At 35.7% G+C, this 21,764-nt stretch overlaps 1 protein-coding gene across 1 annotated transcript in view; it reads right to left on the reverse strand.

Moving 5' to 3' along the window:
* The window catches only part of THSD7A (thrombospondin type 1 domain containing 7A), a 268,432-nt gene that overhangs the window by 195,012 nt on the left and 51,656 nt on the right, over positions 1-21,764 (reverse strand). Inside the window, exon 4 of the mRNA XM_071560812.1 lies at positions 1,666-2,194. Within this exon, the coding sequence (XP_071416913.1) occupies positions 1,666-1,825 (160 nt within the window). The 5' untranslated portion in view covers positions 1,826-2,194. The remainder of the gene's footprint in view (positions 1-1,665; positions 2,195-21,764) is intronic.

Consider the following 21,764-nt stretch of genomic DNA (forward strand, 5'->3'; position numbering starts at 1 on the left):
TGACTTCAGAGCACGTGTACTATGTGCAAAGTAAGGGAAGTTAAGTCCATAGCAAATTGACAGCACATGTTCTTAAGTAGTAGTTAACTAGAATTATTATTATCCTCAGTCTGTGTTACTATTTTAACATTTTTAAATACAACCCTTTAAACTGTTAAATGGAGACATAATAAAATGCTGGAGAGTTTATTCTACTGATGCCTAGCAACTCAGGGTAAATGTGAAATGCTTTATCAAAGTGCCATATTATTACTCCACTTTTGTAGAAACCTGTGCATGTATTTTATTTTTTAAGCATGTGCTGAACATTTACAATTCTATAATAGAACTGGAAACTATGTTTTTAATTTGTCAATGGTTCAAAAGAGAAAGAAAGGGTCACTGTCATTGTATAAGCCATCTTTCAGTCAGAAGTGAAAGTTGCAAAGGATTTTCCCTTCTTCAGAATTCTCTTTCTAGTGTTATTGGAAAGCTTGTCTTCTTGTTTAAATGAATTTCCTTTTAATCTTCTCCCTGAGCTGCTGGATAGATGGAGCCTCTTAAAAAATTCAGGATATCACTGTAATTGTAAATTGATCTGTTTCTGTGGCAGAAGGCTGGGCTCCTCTATTCAGGAAAGAGACTGTCTTCTCAAAGTTGTTTTTCAGAGAAATTATTAATTTGCACTCTCTTATTATATTATTATCCTTTAATTGAAAAACAGCTTTTAAACAAAATTACAGCTTTTTGATTGTTTTATTCTTGCAACATACAGGGAAGAAAGCCAACTGCCAAAGCCAGTAAGAAATAATTCCTGGCTTGAATTTTTTTAATTTCCTAAAGGAGAGTTTGACTCTACTTACATGGGAACTAAAACTGTATCAAGACAACTAAAATGCACATATTAATCATTGCTTAAGTCCTGAATTAATGCAATATATTAACAGACACAGGAAAATTCCACACATTTTTATTTCAGAGTTAATGCTGAAACACTGTTATGACTATGGAATCCTCAAAACAGACACGTAACTCATTAGGTTGAAAGTAGAGGAAATTATCCATCTACTGTGGTGCTGAATCCACATAGCCTATTTGCCTTTCATTCTTTGGTTATGAGATCTGGCAACACTTGGATTATTTCACCTAATCCATCATTAGCTTTCACATGTCCTATATACTGTGCAACAAACCTAAATTTAACAAACCCAACTCATCAATTACCACACTGAATATATTACATGTCAGCACAGGGCACAAAGATTAGACATGCCAAATTACATCTTTCTTTGTGAAAAGTCAATATTTTTAGAGCACTGTTAATGATGCTGACTCCAATTGTAATAAACATTCCTTTCCATTGTGGATAGGCACTAATGGTCTGACCTTTATGCACAAGACAGAGCTGCTAAACAAAATGAAAAAACTCAGAAGACACAGAAAACACTTAAGAGATCCCAGAAACACTGCCACAGAGTCATGAATGGGGTTTTGTTTTAATTGCAATATTTGCTTGGATGTTGGAATCCTGTAAGATGACCTATTTTTTCCCCCCTATAATCCTTCCAGTAAGCATTAGTAATTTAGATTAACGTTCTCCCTCCACATACACAAAGCACACAATAATGTTATTACTTACAACAAAACCTAAATACACTGTTGCTGTATCACAGCATCCTTACTTACCAGTCTTCCACAAATACACTGATGAAGTTTGAAATTCACTTTGTGCACGAGCGTCCCACATTCCCAGCAGCAGAAGCACGAGAACTCCCACACACCGGGCTGGCACGGCAGAAACCCCTGGACCACGGCAGAAAGAAGCGCTCCCCTCACTCAACCCCATGCCTCCAGCAGCCTACTGCTGCCTCCAAAACCTACAGCACAACCACGAAACCGTCTTCAAATGATACTCCACTCTTCAGAAATTCTTCACAGGGAGGAAGGGAGTGGAAACCTCTCTTGCACTATTGTGCATGGCAGTTGAAAGGGAAAAACTGTTTAACACCAGGGAACAATAGAGCCCTCGCTCGCTCGAGCTGCTGTTGTGGCGGCGGCAGCTACTCCTGCTCGTATGGTTGCTGCTCCACGCTCTTCCATTCAGCGGTTATAGCACTTTTTCATCAGCTGAAAGCGAGACAGCTGTCCGCAGGGGGCTCCAGCTGACTGAGCAGGTTATCTTGCTCTGGGAGGCAGCAGCAGTCATTTACACCAGCTGGAGAGAGTGAGAGACAGAGAGAAACAGGGATGAGGAGAAACACAAATAGCCCAGTGCTGTAATCTCAGCGCAGAGAGTGACTGCAAAAGGCTGCCTTCCCAGACACATCTCTCCCTGGAATATCCCAAATGATACACAATAAGAAGAAAAGAAGAAATCATCTTCAGACATGCTTCAGAAACTCAAGTCATTCAACCAGAACAGATATAAACAGAACAACATATAATAATGAAGAGAGCATCAGACATTTGTTTTGATAACAATATGTACACTGCATTAACCATTTTGTAAACAACAAATATAAGTGATTACATATGCATGAAGCAGACAATTAATACTTTATGAAGGGAAATAGAAGAAAACATATTAAAAAAAAAACAACAGAAAAAAACTACTACCTTGTCTTGATATTTATCAAATCTGCTTCATGTAATCACATACAGCTATTTGCTAGGAGGACAGATGAATATACGTATATTACAGTGTGTATGTGTAAGCATATCACCTCTGTGGTAGATGAAGTGTGCACATAATATATAATGCAAGATAACATCCTTTCCTATACAGCAAGTATGTACACATATATACATGCATAAGTATCAACTGTGTAATTTAAAATAAATTGAAAATCAAGTTAGCAATCATTTTACATACGAAAGTATTCAGGATACATTAGGCTGTCAAGATGATATGAAAACGTGGAGAGAGACAAAGCTTTTAAATAGGAATCTTTATCTCTCCCGCCCACTACACAGTGAACAGATGCAATAACAAGCCTAAAGATGGGGCTTTTGACACCTATAAACTGGGAAGCAAATGAGGAATTTTCAGGAAAACCAATATCATTCACAAAGTTACATTAGAAATGCAAACAAAAATACACAGCATGAACATGGGACCCAGAGCTGAAAAATGATGGAGCCATTGTTGTTTAAAGAAGAAACCTTCAGTCAATCCCTCTTGGGACGCCTGTCATTTTGCACAACCTTCCCAGATTCAGCCTTTTCACATGCATTAGATTAAAATCAGTCGTGATCAAATAATTCCCAAGTCCTTGCCTGTTTAAATATTCTGACATCAGAGCAAATTAGCAATGTTGAAGGTTGCAAATTTGTCTTTGTTTACTTTCCACTCTGTTACGCCTCTAAGAGGGAATTAAAGGCTCACGGAGCTCTAGCACCATGAGGCTGTGATTAAGAGAGATAAGCAAGTGTGGATTACTGTTTCTCAGCTGTTGAAAAACAGGCAACAATCAGGAGATTATAGGTTGATAAGGGATACATAGAAAGCCATGATCTTAACAAATTTATAGCACCCTGATGCACAACTTGTACCCCCAGCTAAAGCACTTCAGAAGATACATATTTTTCACTTATGCTACATCATGCTGTATTCACTTTAGAAACCACGGATACCCCTTCCACCTGCGCTTTGTTGAACTACACAAAGCATTGCTTTAAATCAAAGTGCTCTCAGTTTATTGATTTATAACAATTTTACAGTTAAATTTGGGGTTAAGTTAATCACACTCACATTATTTAACATGCTATAGAGGAATTTGAGAATATTCAACCTAATAAAAACAATGCCAGCTTCGTAATTTATGAAAAATAGGATTAAGACTCTAAGGGCTTAAAGCAGTTTTAAGAACATGAGGAAATCTGTGGCAGTAGCTGTACTGACTTGCACAGTTAAGATAAAACATATGTAGCTTACACATTCCTTTGAAAAATTAAGAATAAAAATGTTTTAGCCAGAGCTATGCACCAGAGGAAAAGTCAAGTTTATAGAGTGACTATGGAAAAAGACATCCTTTTTAGAGTTATTAAATACAATGGATTCTACGTAGAATTTTTTATGAATGTATAAAGAAAGCCTCTGAGAATATTTTGTACGTGACTTAGATCATCTGGAAACATCATCAGGGAACAGATCATCCATGTAGTTGGCACAATGAATCAAAGTGGGTTTTGACAGCAGAACAAAGCAGTATCATGAGACAGGGTAAGCACACATACACAAGCACTCAAATATTTTCTTATATTTATGCAACTATAGGACCACATGCTTCAAAACTGCTAAAACAGAGATTATTAAAATAAAATATTTTCACACTGGTTTTTATTGTTTTACCACTTTCTTGGTCAAAAAATCAATGAACTACAAAAGAATTAATTCTGGTTGTTTTGGTGTTATTTTGTAAGACACTACAATGAACTAAGAACTGTTCAGAAATATTTCAAAGAGACAAAATTGAGGGAATATTTACTATGCAAAATCATTTCTGTGTCTGGAAAAATATATCTAAGGATTTCTGAAGAGCTAGTTTTGGTAAACATTAGATTGCTTATGCAGTACTTACACTTTTACTCAGGACAGGGGAGGGCCAGTGATATCACAGGCCAAAGATTAGGCAGGGACATCAACACCAACCTCACCAACCTAACTGCAGGAGCGAGACTTTGGACAGAAGAGGGAATATATCCTGACCGTAAGCCTCAGCTGCTGCCAGCATGCCTTACCCCGAATGCTTTGTTAGTCTTTTCCACCTCAGTGTATCCAATGCACTCTTACTCTCTTCCTCTTTGCTACAGGGAACAGGGGACTTTCCTCCACTTAACAGTGCAACCAGTATTTCCAATCCTCTGGTAACCCATCTTCTAATATACACTTAACAATCATAATTAATCAGTTGTTTATGGCTTAGACATTCCCAAAGAAATGGTTATTTAGTTCTGAGAAGAAACTTCTCAACAAAGCACAGAAGTAAACTACAATCAACATCAATATCCATATCACAAACTCAGTACTGTCAGTGTTGACACTGACATTTGAGCCTTGGCGGACTTTTATTCCGATACAATTATTTATTTAGATGTAAATGTGGCACTAAGGGACAGAGTCTAGTGGTGGGCTCAGCAGAGTTAGCTCAGTGACTGGATTCAATGATCTTAATGGTCTTTTCCAAACTAAATGATTCTATTATTTTATTAGAGGCATGGTGACTGCATGGAGTCTGTAAACTGCTCACACAAATGACTGACAACTTAGCACCTTTCATTTTCCTGCAAAAAAATGATTAACTGCAAAGACCTTTGTGAAAATGAGGTAGAGTTACCTATTAAATATTGGAATTACTTTGTTTATGTCTCCAAGCATGAAACAGTTAGAGGATGACAAAACAAACATGTCATATTACTTATTCATTAGAAAGAAAAAGGATGACAAGATTTACATTTCAAATGGAATCACTCTGCTGGTATTCCTCTGCTACTAGACAATCCCATGCTTGCACCCAAGCCATGAATAAAATCTTCAGGATCATATAAATCTTATATCGTAATGTTGTTGCATTTCTACATATAGTAAGGTCAAAGAGCATACAGAGATTACAAAATATATATGGCACATTTGTTACTAGAGTGAACAATATAAAGTGAAGAGCTGTGTCCAGCATCACTTTCATCCATCTTCAATGTCAGACTCTGGTTAAGCTAGAAATCTTTAAGGACGTTTCAGTCCATTTTTCTAGATCTATAGAAGACATTTTATGAACTCTACAACTGTACCCCACTAAACCATCTGTTCTGCATGAGTACTAGAATACCACAAAACCCCCATCTGAATTCTAAAGAATGAAAAATATTTTATTTCTTGTTTAGAAAAGTCAAAGTCCTCTTCATCTGAATTCTGCTCATTTTATCTCCAAAACCTTCTCCTTTTTCTTAGGTATGAAAATGGCAAATGCTGCCAAAGCCAAGTAAGACATCTATCTCCTAGTCATCTAGCTCTACAGTTACGATGAGTTTATTACAACCAATGATCACTGGATAATACAATATCACATATTTCTGAAAAGCACTCCAAATTTATAACATGCTGATCTGGTTCAGTCACCATATCAGGATGTCCTTTGTTATCTCCCCTCCATGGGAGGCACTGGTAGGGTTGAACCCCTAATTTTTAGAGAAGCTAGGAAGGTGTAGTATGTTCCCCTGCATGTATGTTTGCTTTGCAACACTCATGATATAAACAATTCACGTAACAGCTAAAAGAAGCTTTTGTTCTCTTCATTCCCTGACATAAACTCACCAGCCAAAAATTCTAGCTATTTCATGAGAGCCTGACTTTCATGCAGGTATATTACTACAGTTGCAAGTATATTGTAATAATTGCCTTGAGATGGGGATCTGCAAGAATTTAGTTATATATTGAGAACATCAGGATGGAATAAGCTGTACAGGGCTCTTCTAGGCTTTGCAGCAAAGCATTAAGTATTCTGTACTAGAGTAAGCAGCAGTCTCTTATTCTTCCTATCAGTGCTAGAGAGCCCCATCAGGGAAGCCACAAAAATATACTGAACATGAAAAAACTGAGAAAAAATATTGATACGTTCCTTTTTCAAAATCTGACCGCTCCAGTCTAAGTCAAAAATTAAATGTGCTGTGCAAAACTTGCAGCTGAAGCGTTATATTTTAGGGATCCTAAACTAATGGCCTCTAGGTGTCACACTCGACCATGTCATAGTATGCTATCATGGATTTCTCTCATTCTTTCACAACAGGTAAGAGACCTTTCAGTGATATTAGATCACATCTTCTTTTTAAACTTGCAACTTTTAAAACAAACAAACAAAACGAACCTAACCCCTTTTATACAAGTAGCACAATTATTTATGGGTTTCCCACAGCAAAAGTTTTTGCAAACATTAGAGGTATCACTACGCCTGTTTGTTAAATTTGTATCATTCTTTTAGATCATGGAAGAGAATAATTAAGAATTTTGAGAGTTATATGTGTGAGCAGCATGGAAGTAAAAAGCATTACATGTACAAAATGACCACAGTATGTTAATAATATGCACTGCAGCCCCTCAGTGTTTTCTGATTACTTCAAAAGTTTGGAAAAAGTGTTGGGTATTTTAAAAATTTATAAATATTCCAATTGCACGGATGACTAGAAACATCCAGTCATATAGTTCTGACTTTACAAATGCTTTGATTTTTTTTTAAGGTAAGCTAGTAATTCTTGAACTGATTTATCTTTTTTTTAAGGTTTTTATACAGGGGAGGGCAGGTGGGTTGGGGCAGGGCAGGGAAGGGAGGCAGTGTTTGTTTGGTTTTTAATCTGTTTAAATCTAGGTATTTTCCTAGCCATTTTTTCATTGTTATGAGGTGGAAATTTTAATTAAAAACAAAAGTTTTTTGTTTCTGTTTTTTTAACCGGACGCTGTATTTCTTTTTGTGGATCCCTTTGCAGGATAACAAAACCATCATCCTCAGCATGGAGCATTCATGGAAAGATAGCAGTCTTTGTAAGTGAGGCACACTAAGCTTAGGCCAGGAAGTATATCTGGAACTGCTTGCTGGGAGATCAAGCTAGAGAGGAATTCAAATAAGAAATCAATGAATTTATCAAGGAGAGCACCTGGCTTCGGATCAAGATACATGATGAAAGTGTGTATTTATCTTAGTTTTCAAGAAAAATGTTCATTTTGACTTGATGATTTAACCAAGAAAAGGCTACTGGGGTAAATACATCAATGTCTTTGTGAAATGTAGTGATCCAAGAGCTGCAGAAGGACAGATTAAATCAACCAATCCTACTTTATGGCTTTAAACTCTGTGAATAAACTTTGCCTTTTCTGTCCACATTACATGAGCTTCAATGCCAACCACAAGAAACAGAACCTATCCAGAGGTCAGAACTGGCTGCAAAGATCAAAACTAGTTCTGTGACTTTTTCTGTGTTAATGAAAAAGAAAAAAAAACGTGCATGAGGAAAATGGTATTTTTTCACTTTTGGTATCCTCTGCTTTGGGGAAGAAACTTGAACTTAGTGCTGTATACTGTTCAGTCTTTTAACATATTTGGCATTGGTCTACAGTTTCTATATCTATGTGATTAAGACTTTAGTTACCTGTTTCACAAAGCCCAACACAGAGCACTAATGGAGAAAACAAACAAACGCAATTGACCATATTTGCCATTTAGAAGCAGTTTTTTAACTCCAAGCCCATTATACTAGACTTTCCAACAGGTAACCAAAACTCAAGAATTTAATGGGACTTTCCAAGTCAACACTGTTCCTTCAACATGTGCATGTACTTTTGAAATTTATATTCCTAAAATCAATGGGAACTGCTAGTCCCTATGCTTAGCATGAACTTTGGCTGAAAATAAATGTCTATCTAGACAACATGCTCACTGGAGATAAACAGTGGTTAAAACTTGTACATGCAAATAAGTATAATTATTCACAGGGCCTGAAAAGCACACAGAGAAATTTCAAAGACCCAATGGAGAGGTAAGTACTGAAATCCCTGACAAGGGGAACAGAAAGAGAATGGAATAAACCAAGAAAATCAGTGTCCATTATTGTCTTTAAATCCTCTCCAGGGAGAGTTCAGTAATTTGCACATACCACATCACCTTAAACAAAAGCCACCTGCAGTCAATTTTTTTAAGCCTTTTCTTTATTAAAATCCTATTGATTGATCATTCTTCATCTAAATGCCTGACAATCCAATTTCCATTTTCAAGGAGGGAAATGTTGCTTTTCTTTTTCAGGCCATAAATCACTCAAACATTCTGTTATCAATTATCAAAATACTTAAGCAATACAAATTAATTAAAAAAATAAATAAGGCTGCTTTCTTTTGTGAGTTATTTCATTGGTGCAGAGTTTTTTACTTAACCAATACATTCAGTGGTTTCCAGAAATGGACAGACTCAGTAGTAGTGACAAACACAATATATGTGGAAATGGCTTCCAATAATTGTTAACTTCTTAAGAGTCCTAACTCAGCTGGCCAAAAGTACAGTTCTGTGTTTTGTGTTGGCTTCAAGAGATCAATAAACAAGAGAAGTATTACTTCAGGAAACTGATTAATCAACCTCACACCATTCTGACATGGGGTAAGATAAGGTGAGATTTAAACTGTCCTAAATTAAGGATCAAGGTTCAATTGTGATTTGCTAACTAACTAAGCCCCAAGGTAGAACCTCATTACTAATAATATTTTGCAGAATCTTAAGTTATAAATAAAGTTACAGCACTGAAGACAATATCTGAAAAAAAAATCCTTCACTCTAATTTTTATATAAAAGCTTCACAAGTGTGTATATTTTCATTATACAGTAGATGCTTTAACTGGGAGGCAGAAGACAAATCTTAGTATTGAAAATTATAGCTTGCTCATTAAAGTCACTCTGGGGCAAACTACAATGTAAAAAACAAATCTAAATAAGGAAGGCAACAAAGTTAACAAATTCTAAGCTCATATTAATGAAAGCAGCTTATCATTTCAAATCACATAGACTAGCTTCAAAACGCTGAGCTGTGTTAACTAAACCTCCCATTCTCTCAAGTGCTGACTTTTCTTTTTCCTCTACTGCTGCAGCACCTTCCCCTCCTACACTCCATCACATCCACATTTCTGTGGCAAAAAGAAAGCAAGTAGCCAAAACTATGCACTGAGATTCTATGCACTGATCTATTCTGTGTGCTGCTGGAAAATGTTCTCTAAATTATCAGCATTAACATTAAAATTAGAGCCTCACTAGAGGGATCAAACCAAGGTAAGGTGATGTGACACCTTCAGAACATGAAAAAAATGACTACATTAGGACCATTGTTCTTCTATAGTGACAAAAGGCAATATTGCCAGTTTTCTCCAATTTTTAATATATTTGAATCTCTTAAAACAGGATAAAAAGCCTTCCAATTAACTATTAGTGGGAGCTCTGGTACTGCCACAAGTTTTTCCTGTGAAACTCAAAAGTAACTCTGGTCTTAATAACTGAGAGTTGTATCTATGCAATCTCTGCAGGCTATGTGCCAATTTATATTGAGCTACAGCTCACTGAAGGATGAAATGGTGTGGAGGAAATTCAAAAAATTTTTCTCAGTGAATGAACTATTGAAATACTACATTAAATGGCAAAGCAGTTGTCTATAGATCAGTTTCAATTTAATTTGTAAACACTCAGCTAAATGAGTGGAGAATAGTTTGCTTGAGACACGGAAATTTAACTAACACAGATGTAATGGAGTGGAGAGCACAAAAAAAAAATGAAGCACAACTTCAAAACAACAACGGTAATGTTTGAATTGCGCTGAGTTCAGGTAAGGAGATGAGTATGATTTATCAGTACAAAAAAAATAAAGGGACATAATGCACTAAACAAAAGTCAAACTTGACATAAGAACCTGCTTCTTAGATGTACCAAGAGGATAAAAAATAATTTATGGTTCTTTCATCTTAATGCTTTGAATACATATATATTATGCTAACAATATATTAACACAAATTACATCAGCCTAAATTTTCTTAACACCCACATATAAATACAGATACAATAATTTCAGCTGTCTGGCTGATATATCAGTGTAACTTATCTATATTGACTTATTTGACTACAATGATCTCTGAGAAAAATTATTCTTGATTTGCAGATAGGCAGTTTGGCAGGGCTTCTTCAAAGCTCCCTAGACTTGGCTTTTATATCTGAAGGAACTGGTGAATACAATGAAAGTTCCCTGCCTCTGTTAAGAGTTGAGACTTATGACTTCATATCCTAAGTTTTCTAGGCACATATATAGTTTTGACAAAGGGAAGAGTGACTATCTTGGATCTCTGAGGGAAAGGAGGAAGATAAATTTCCTATTCTCTTACATATATGCAAGAACAAAATTGGTATTGTCTTTAGCCAGGACAGGACAACTTCTTTAGACCATACATAACAAAAGTTTCAAGGAGATCATCTATTACAGAGAAATTTTTGTAGTGCTGTCTTTGTAAAAAATTCTACAGAAAGAAAAATAATTGAAATATGAATAGGGAATGATATTTTCAGTACATTCACATGTTCGGTATGTAAGTCAGAAATCCAATCTCTTTTCCATTAAAAAAAAGCCCAAACAATAAAAACAAAAAAAAATCCAACCAAAAACACACAAACCCCTCCCCCCCCCAAAAAAAAAACCCCAAAACACAAACCATGTAGTAATTCCCATTATCTTCTATGTTTTGTATTCTATTTCACATTCTCATCCTTATGTTAACCTACAGTTTCAATCAGTGATCTTCATATGATATCATAATGAAACAGTCCCAAATGCGTTTCTTTGGCTTTGTATAATGAAATACAGAAGACTGTATTCACTTGATTTCAGAATGGATCATTAGCCACTGTAGTCTTAGACCATTTAAGAGAAAGAATTTGAAATCAAACAATAAATAAACATAACACATACCTCTAAGCAGAAAGTAATTAAAATAGATAGCAAACATTTGCTTTATTGTTTGCTTTCTCTCTAAATTACGATTTTTGCAACAGTTCTTTAAATGGCTTTTACTTCTAATGCATTGCAAAAATGAGAGCATATTCATTGTATGCTCTTCATTAACTCAGCTGATGGTGTTTTAATTCTTACAACATATGAAGTCTGATGTTCATTTTGCAATATGACATAGCTAGTGTGTGCTGAGAATAATGAGCTTCACTATAGCAGAAAAAATTAATTCTTTGCAAAGCACACACAGTTCTCTAACAAAGATCATTGGAAAAATTTCAAGGTATTTCTTGTCTTACACAAAAGCAACTCTTTTATTTTTATTTAACTTTTCTGTGTCCTCATTTTCCCTAATAAACTAATAATCCACATTCTATCTGATGGTAAATACTAAGAAAATATGAGAAATTACACTTAGCACAAGAGTTATATCTGCTAAACTGAAATACATTGGATTATAAGCAATAAATGCAGTTTAAAAGACCAAGGTAACAGCATGGAATTTCATTGCAACATACCAATTCATTACAATTTTATTACAAATTATTAAACTAGTACGATATTTTGCCTAAGACTTCCCATAAAAAGCCAAACATCACACCTAAAATTTGGTGAATGTATTATCTTATGTACATTTGTAGGTATCCTATAAACAAAGCTGAGCAGCTACAATCTTCCATAAAATTGTTCTGCTCGTCTATTTTCAAAATTATAACATGGTATCCATGGTGTGACATCTGGAACTATGCACTTATGTTAAAATGTTATGTACATCAGTACATACCACCACAGAACAGCAAGTGACAAGAGAAGGACACTTAGAAGTCTGTAATGCTGCAATCTGATGCCATTGTGGGCTGTTTTCATTGGTGGACTGTGGCTGTCTGGATAATACACACAAAAACACATACACAGAGATTGTGGAGAAACACTGGTTACACAGATGCCCAATATCTTGCAGATGCAGAGCGCCCAAGTTTGAAGAGGTGCAGGCTGTCACCCACCCATCATCCAAAGCCTGACACTGAGGCCAGTTGGAGTGAATGCTGCATTCTCTCCTCAGCCCAGCTCAGTTGTGCCAACCCACTGCAGTGCTAAGTGGGACACATCAGTCAGCTTTCAAGACAAGTCTATCTGTGTTTGCATAAGTGAGAACATTTCCTTCACACAACCCATCCTTCCTTGTTTGGTCCACTAATAAATTGGGTACAACAGCACTACCTTATCTAGAGCTCAGCTCCCTCCCTCCCTATCACAACATAGACCCTTCTCCCAAAATGCTGGCACTTGATGCTCCCTGTAACAGAAACTGCATTTAGATCCTATTGTGTCCTCTAAAAGCTGCATTCCCTAAAAGCCTAAAGCAAGAGAACTAATCCTACAGTCGAAAAAAACCCACAAGAATATCTCTTATTCCTTAGGTGTTTTCTAAGGTGTTTTTGCAATAGTATTATTAACCTCTTACTGTGGTAATATACATGTGTAGGATACATGAGTTACACAGAGTCATTGGACTTGTGTAGGCCAATTGTACCTCATTGAATATCACTGAGATGGAAGAACACAATTACTGGAATCTTCAAAATACCATGCAGTGTTAATGTTGCATCCATAAATACTGAATAGGATTTTTTTTTCTTCTCAGACTAATATATAAGAGCATCATCCTCATGGATAAAGCAGTATTCCTAGCCTATTTTTGTAAAATTTTAAGTTCCTTTAGCAAGAACAAGAGAAACAAACTCTATCAATACATAAATCAGAACTAGATATAGAACTTAATAGTCTTCAGATCTTCCAGGTAAAGAAATAGAGACAACAGCTTGAGTTAAGGCCAGCAGATAAATGGATAAAGAGTTGATAATGCTGAATCATTCTAGCCATCTGTATATAAAATTTCCAAACTGGATTTGACTTTTTGATAATACTCCAATATTCTACATAAACCATGTAAGAAGTTTAGAAACAAAATAAAATAGAAAAAAAACCCACAACCCAACCCAAACCTAAACAAAAGCCTCTAAACCCCCAAACCGCCCTGAATATAACCTTGAGATATGCACAGTGATGGCAGGAGAGCAGAGTTCACCCCCTTGAGCCTGTCCCGCAGCAGGTGTGCCAGCTTACAATGATGATACGAACTCTTACCCTCAGCACCTTGGATAGAGGCTTGTGAAGCTCCATTGACGTCAAACGCCTTTCTGCTTCTAGCTGCTCAATAAACAGAGCACAAGGTCCTTCTTTGCAGCACACTCCTTATTCTTACATTAAATTTTTGCACTGTTAAAATACGTGCATAGCTAGTAAAGTACAGATGAACTAGAATAAGCTTGAGGTCATCCATTCATTGATACAGAACACATTATAGCCTAAGACTATGCTACACTTTTTGTTTTACATACATCAGAGACACGCTTTAAAAATACTCCCCTTAGAACTTTTTAACTCTATTTTGTGGCAAATGAAACATTATCTTTGAGCTGTAGTCCTGCTCTATTCATAAGTTAAATTATTTCATTTGCTATTTCTCCTTGATATGCAAGAAGCAGTCATATTACCAAATGAATACAAAATAAATTGAGCAGCTGGACTAAATTAACTAAAATAAGAGAATCACAGAATATCCTTAGTTGGAAGGGACCCACAAGGACCATCAAGTGCAAGTCTTGGTCCTATACAGGACAAACCCAAAAATCACATGGTGTGCCTAATAGCATTGTCCAAATGCTCCTTAAATTCTGGAAAGGTTCATGCTGTGACCACGTCCCTGGGGAGCCTGTTCCATTGCCCAACCATCCTCTGGGTGAAGAACTTTTTGTTAATCCCCAGCCTAACCCTCCCCTCACACAGTATCATGCCATTCCCTCAGGTCCTCTCACTGATCACCAGAGAAAAGACATCAGTGCCTGCATCTCTATTTCCTCTCATGAGGATACTACATGATACTGCATACTACCATAATGAGATCTACCCTCCAGAAAATAATTGTTTTAGGAGGGGTAAAAATAGTCTATACACTTCCATCCAGATTAATGTAATAAAATATTATCAAAGTTATGACAAAGAAGTTTATGGAGAGAGAAAATACAAATCTGAACCTATACAGTATCAGTGAGTTTATCTTTAAAAAACAGAAAAAAACCCTAGCAATGTAGAACAAGATTGTTTGCAGTGTCTTCCCTTGAACTCCCGGATGGCAAAATTTGTCACATTTATCGTAAAGAAATTACATATATTTTAAGATGTTTCATATAAGAACAAAAAATAAAAGAAAAAATGGTTACTATTTTAACAATATGAAACAATTGTGATTTTATTGAGCCAGTTTAAATTGTTATTCCTAAAGCCTGCATAAGCACAATTAAATTTAAACCTCCAATTATCATGTAGATTATACTTAGATGAGGCACAGGAGAATTTTTGCTGATGTTCACTGTAAGAAATCAATGTAAAACAAAAAGAAAAATATTTATTTTAGAGATGTTCTTAAAAATAGACTTAAAAATTGCTATTTGGATCTACCTGCAGGCCATTTCAGAAAGATTGTAGCTGAGGGGATGAGACAGCAGGGAAACCCATTCAAGCTGATCCAATTTAGATATGTAAATTTTATCTTGTGTGTTTGAAAAGAACATTATGGCACAGCATTAATTTGCACCTTGAGTTCCAAAGAATAATATTTCTAATCTAATGAAAACATGCTTCCATTGTTCACTTTCACTTTCCAGGCTTGAGCCAATCTACTGCTCTCCTACCCATTTAAAACTGTCCTTTTTTCCATATCTGAAACAATTAACTAACACTTACCAAAAAAAAAAAAAAAAAGGGAGGGAAAGAGAAAGGTATTCATTTTTGTAGTTACCTGAAAAAGGAAATGTTACAAGTGGCTGACTGATGTATGATACAGGCTGCAAATAGTAATGTTGTTCATGCTATCTCCACTCTAGGGATGAAATGCTAAATGAAACAATTGAAGTTTAAGATCATATAGCTGACATAGTGCACTATTACCTTTTTTTTTCTTTTTGTCTTTGTTGTTCTAATTAGATATATTTGCTTAATGTCAACATTTTGCAAAATAATACTTTTATTTTTTCCCATCCAAGTTAATGTAACAATACTGAGGACAGGTTTGGTCTATATAATATACACTTGCAATAATGATCTACTATTATTTGTTCTGATTCAATGAGATTCTTGCTAGAGAACAAGACAACACCTTAGAATTCATGAACATATATTATCTTAAAAAGAACTAGCATTACAGAAGTAATAATAATGTTGACTACAGTCTAGCTCAACAGAGTAACAATCATAAGCTCAAATGGTTCAGGGCAAATTTTCCTCTCAAAGCCACCACAGAGACCCTTACTCTTCTCCTTCAAAACATGTATAAAACTTATGTATTACAAAATAAGTAACAACAGATTTAAGCAGATACAGCTGGGATAATGTTTAAAAGGAGATTCAGAAAGCACACTGAGTTTTTATACAGAGTTGGAGAACATTCATCATACTGCCCTCTTTTATAAAACACCTGAGCATTACATTAAAGTTCCTAAACACGGAGATTATAATTAGATATTGAATGAGAAATAATATATCTAATATTGAAAGGTTACGTACAGTCAGAAAACAAATCTATTTTGGAAGAAACATCTCAATATCCTGGATCCAGCCAGGACAGGGTTAATTTTTGCAGTAGCCAAGAAAGGACATGGCTAGGACCCAGAGGTTATTCTAAACATCATCACATCATTTGCAGAGGACAGGGTCCCTCCCAGGTCCGGGTGGTAGTGGTTCAAGTATTGCTGGTTTCTCTATGGTCAGCAAGCACGTGAATTGTTCTCCTCTCCTGTACTCTCTGCTACTAATATTGTTGCTGTCACTGTTTGTTTTCTTATTTCATTGCTGTTTCCAGTAAATGGTTCTCATCTCAACCCATGATTGTTACCTTTTGTGCCTATTCTCCTCTCCAGCTGGCCTTGAGGGAGAAGGGGAGAGGGGAATGTATGAAGGTTCCATGGTTTGGGGTGTTTCAGTTGGTACACTAAATTAGGGAATACAATTTATAAACCACAACATTTATATACACATAAATTCATACTGGAGCAAACTACAATATGTGAAATACAGTACCAGAAGTGTAACTTGTACCTAAGTAATACTTACTAATCCTCTCATTATCATAAAATTCTATAATTTTAAAACCACAAAGAAACTTGTATTTAAATCACTCAATTAATAAAAATTAAAGGGTAAATTAAAATATTTAAATCACTGAAAAAACCCTTGAGTTTTGTGAAATTCACATTTCAGATATGACTTTAATTTAAAGGTTTCACTACATTAAGAAGCACATTGAACGTCTTTGTTGAGCCCTTCCTACCTCAATTAGGCTTTTCTAGGGTTAGTCATAATATTCAGCTCAGCTTCCAAATCTTCGTCCGTGAAGATAACAAAATAATGACCTCTATTGTGATAAATCCTCAGGTTCCACCCTCTCCCAGAGTACAAGACTTACCCGTTTCTCATTTTCATCCACTCTGGTCATAATGGTAATAACCACCCCTAAATATTAGTGGCGATTACAAGTCCTTTACCTATTAACCCAACTATACCCAACAGTCTGTTAACAAAGATTTTAAAAAAGGAAAACAAAGGGGTTTAAAAGAAATTGCTTCCAGACCTTCAGTACATGTAGCTGGTCAGACAGTTTATTAAAAACATCATCTCTCCAACTACAAGCACCAAATAGGAGAGATTGCTAGCCACAGAAATCCAGAAGCTTCAATTTCAGGGAGTATGCCTGCCTCCATTACCCTGCCTCTTACTTATTCAGTAAAGATCAAAAAAGTTTTGTAATATGTACATTTCTTAGATTTACTGTAATGACACCATAACTAAAGGTCATGTAAATAAAATGCAATTAAAAGAGGGACCAGCAAACAAAAAGTTAATCTGCTGAAAATGACCTTAATTGAGAACTCCTTCTATGCTCTCCATCCAAAACAATTACTGGAATAGCCCCAGTCCCGATGTTAGTGGGAGCTGGCACAGACTCTGAATCAGGAAATCAGCACAGGAAAAGTGGAAGGCCTATGGTTGTGCTATCCAAAACAGAAGAGCCACAAAAATAACTTTGCAACTGTAAGTTCTAACCAGCCTGTGAAACTGTGCTGGATAATGAGACTCAGCCCACTTCTGAGGGTGTTGGGCTATGGTGGCTTGTAGGACAATGACTGAGAGGAAGGGGCCCAGCAATAGGCAAGATGTGACCTCTGTAGAGGCTGTGGGAGGATGTCTGAAAATGGGCTAGTGCATGATGAAGCCTTCAACTTTCCATCAGATGACAACTAAACATGCGGTGTGCTACAGAGGCTGGGCCTTGCCTTTAACTCTAGAGGAAATACTGCTTAACCACAAAGTTTTATATTAATAAAATATCCTTTTATTTCATGCCTGACTCCAAATTGGTACCTTAACTATAGTGGAAGTCAGATAACCATGGAAGGAAAGCTATGAAGTCATTCAGAAATTTTCATACTTCGAAAGGGCACAGAGGAGCTAAGTTGTAAGAGTGTTCCATTCGTATGGGCTAAGAAATAAACCTGACATCTCTTTGAATGAAAAGCACTCAGACACATGGTTGAAATAAGAACTAGCTTCACCTTTCTACCATCCCTCAACTGGTATCTGCCTCATCTCTGTCCATTAGATTACTGTCAGCTGCAATTTCTGTGGCTGTGATGCAGGATTTTGAACATAGAAAATGCTCTAGCTAAATTAAATAATTTCAAAAATAAAAAACCAAGAGTGTTTTTTTGTGCATGTTAAACTTTATAAAAGAACCTAAAAGTTTCCAGTCATTTCAGTCAGTATTAGGAATCAGATACTATCAAAATAACACAACATATTCATACAACCTGTGAACTATACTAGCAAAATACTTGCCTTACTATATAATTTCCATTTCTTCTATTTAGATACCTTCTTGATATAATTTATTTTACACAATAATGTAATTCTGTATGGTAATTATTTTCATCCACATCTGATTACAATAAACACTTTCTTTTCCTGCTTTAAATATAGCCTTCCCTTTCCTGTTAAATGTGCTTTCCAAGAAGATTAGCACATTAATTTCCTCTTTATATTTGTCATTGGCCAAAGGGGAGGATAAGACCCAAGATTTAAAAACAAATCCTTTCACAGGAAACAAATTCCTCAACTAAATTACTAGGATAGCTAAATTTCATCACATAATCTTACATAATTAACAAAAAAACACCCCACAACTAAGAGTGGAAAAAACACTTTGGGGAAAAAAAGGTGAGAAAAAAATAATCTTTAAAACAGATTTCACAGATCCACATACATATTGGCTTGTGGTAAAAATAAGAAAGGGAGGCAGATGTAAAAGCAGACAGATTTTCATGAATCTCAACTGTATTCTGTGTTCCAACATACAACATAAATAAAAAAGGAAATACAACACATCCAACGTGTTTCTAGTAAAAGATTTTATTCACTTCAATCATCTTTCCTGTCATTTAAAAAATGATAATTCTAAGAATAAATCCTGGAAATTTTCCTTGAACTTCAGGAAGAGAAACTTCTGCCAAGCTGAAAGACAAGAATTTTAATGAGGTAGTCAAAACTCCTTACAGCTACCACTTCTATATTTCACCTGATTCTTAAGTCAGAATAGCTGTTCACAAATTCAGAATAGCTGTTTACCATTGCCTTTCAAATCTAGCAGATTATCCAGGCATAAGAACACTTGCAGTCCAGTAAATATTTGCAGTATACTCTCTGTTTTGGTGATTAACAATCCATAAAGAGATTTTAAGCAAAGCTGTCAGTTTAATCTAGCAGGGCTTTGCATCCAGTATGCCAGACTGAGTCAGACAGTTTTAGTAGCAAGGCAATGATGTAGCTACAGCATCTGAACTAAGGCAGTGCATTTGTAAAAACCCAGGGGAGTTACAGCCCCATTTACTCCATCTGTGATACACCATGGGGGAAAGAGAAGCAAGGTTTACTATGTACTTATCTGCAAAATATGTTGTGAAACAGTTATTTTCAGTACACAGAAGTAGATATAATGTTTCAAAAGTGTATAAAACATCTGGAATACAATTATCTTCAGTACAAACAAACAATATTTTCATATTCTGACAAGAAGTATTTTTATAGTAACATTCAGTCACTCCATGTTATTTCTGAGATCAATGGTTTTCATTACAGTTGATCGTACATTTGTTCTATAAATGAAGCCACAAAGATATGCCCCTTTACAAATAAGCAGACCAGTTCTGGCCACATCAGGATAAGACCTCCAAGATCATTCAGACCAATGTGCAGGTTGGGTTACTGTAGCACCGCTCTGGCTTCTACCTTCTGTTTCCCATGTGCTATTACACTAACACAGAGTTGAATGTAAAGAGCAGTTACATCTGGCTTTACAAAGCATGACTTCACAACACTTACATATATACCTTTACAGTACTCTCCAGCTAAGGACACTTTTTATCATACCTATGCCACTTGGGCAGTGAAGGGTTATACCACCCTAGCAGCAATCTGACCCAAATGGGCAAACCTGAACTCCTAGAGTAATAAACAACGGAACTTAATAATGATACTTTTACTCAAGTAAAGCAGAGAAAGTGAGGAAAAAGCAACACAAACAATGTTTGAAATGACCTTGTTTCTGTGTAACACCTCTTAAGTACCTCACGGTATTCCCTATTCTTTGATATTTTGGCTAAAGACAGTGATATTTTTAGTTGACCACTTTCTACTTGTCATCACAGCATTTTAAAATTTACTAAGATTGCAATGTACTTTGAGGACTAAAAGAACATTCAATTATTGGCAAACTTAGTCTGAATACACACCAGATTTTTTTTTTTTTTCTGAAATCCAGTTTGCAGAAGATTTACTTTTGGACATGCAGGTCATTGATGCCCAGGAGCCATAAACCAACAGCTATATTGTCCAAACTGCCATGCGGTAGTTCAGGTTTCTAACATCTTTTGTAACCAAAAATACACAGGTTTTCCGAAGCTTAATATTTTTAGGCATTTATTTTAGAACAAAGCACCAGCTTGATTGTTCAAATGCTTTGCTCTCTGCCTGTAGAGTTCTCTTACCATAATACTGATTCTAGCTCAGGTTCTCCTTCAGTGACCTCCTGTTGAACAGAGATTTCTATCTTTATAAAACCCTCATAGATATTTCCAACACCAGAAATTTTCCTTTGAGATCTCTTTGATAAGACTGCAGTCATTCACCAATTGTACTCTCAGTACAGAGTAAATGGCAAATCTTAAGCTTGAGAAGTACTTTCATATATTTTAATTAATAATTTGAAGGCCAGACAGCCTCTGCTGCATTCTATAGACCGCTAGGATTTACAGTTGTGGGACAAGCTTGCAAAGATTTGTGCACCAATCAAAAACTTAGTTTAGATATTTACAGAAATAAAAATTCTCAAAATAGGACATGCTACTCATCAAGTTTCAGTTACTATACTGTGCACATGATTTTGTTTCATGCAGGAAAACAGAAAAAAGAATGAAGTTAAATGTGAACTGCAGTAAGAACTCACTAAATATTATAGAAGGAAGCAAAAATAAGAGAACTTAACATTCAAATTAAATACATATGTTTATATTCATATAGTAGACTTTACAACAAGAAATATTTAGCTGTATAAAAGACATCTGAGAATAACTACAGTCTAAGTATGTATAACAAAGTCCTCTAAAGACTATTTTTTAATCCACCTTGTATTGCAAGATGATTTGTTTATTATTTAATTTTCCTGATTATTCCCCTGAAAACTATATATAAATGCATGTTTTCTATATGTAAGGTTCCTAGAGAGGCTACTTGGCAGATACAGAAGCCAAGGACAGTCACTAAAGAGCCACTAAAAATGAAAAATTATCTGTAATGGGACACTTCCACAAAATGTGCTGCAAAGTAGCATTCTTACACCACTGCTAATGTACAAAGGCAGACTGAAGTTGGAAATTACTGCTTGCTTGCTCCTGTATGTACCTGCCTTAATTCTAAAACCAGCAAAACAAAACAAATTTAGGCTTGCAAAAATAATTTAGAGCATGATATGAATATAACATGAAGATGCTAATTTGAACTACACAATAAAATTTCAACAGAACTATCCTCCTTTGTTTACACTTCCTTGCATTTTTCAGTTGAAAGTCTTGCTTTAAATTCTTGCAAAAGCATGTTCTCCA

The sequence above is a fragment of the Pithys albifrons genome, chromosome 7, assembly GCF_047495875.1.
Source record: "Pithys albifrons albifrons isolate INPA30051 chromosome 7, PitAlb_v1, whole genome shotgun sequence".
Classification (NCBI taxonomy): domain Eukaryota; kingdom Metazoa; phylum Chordata; class Aves; order Passeriformes; family Thamnophilidae; genus Pithys; species Pithys albifrons.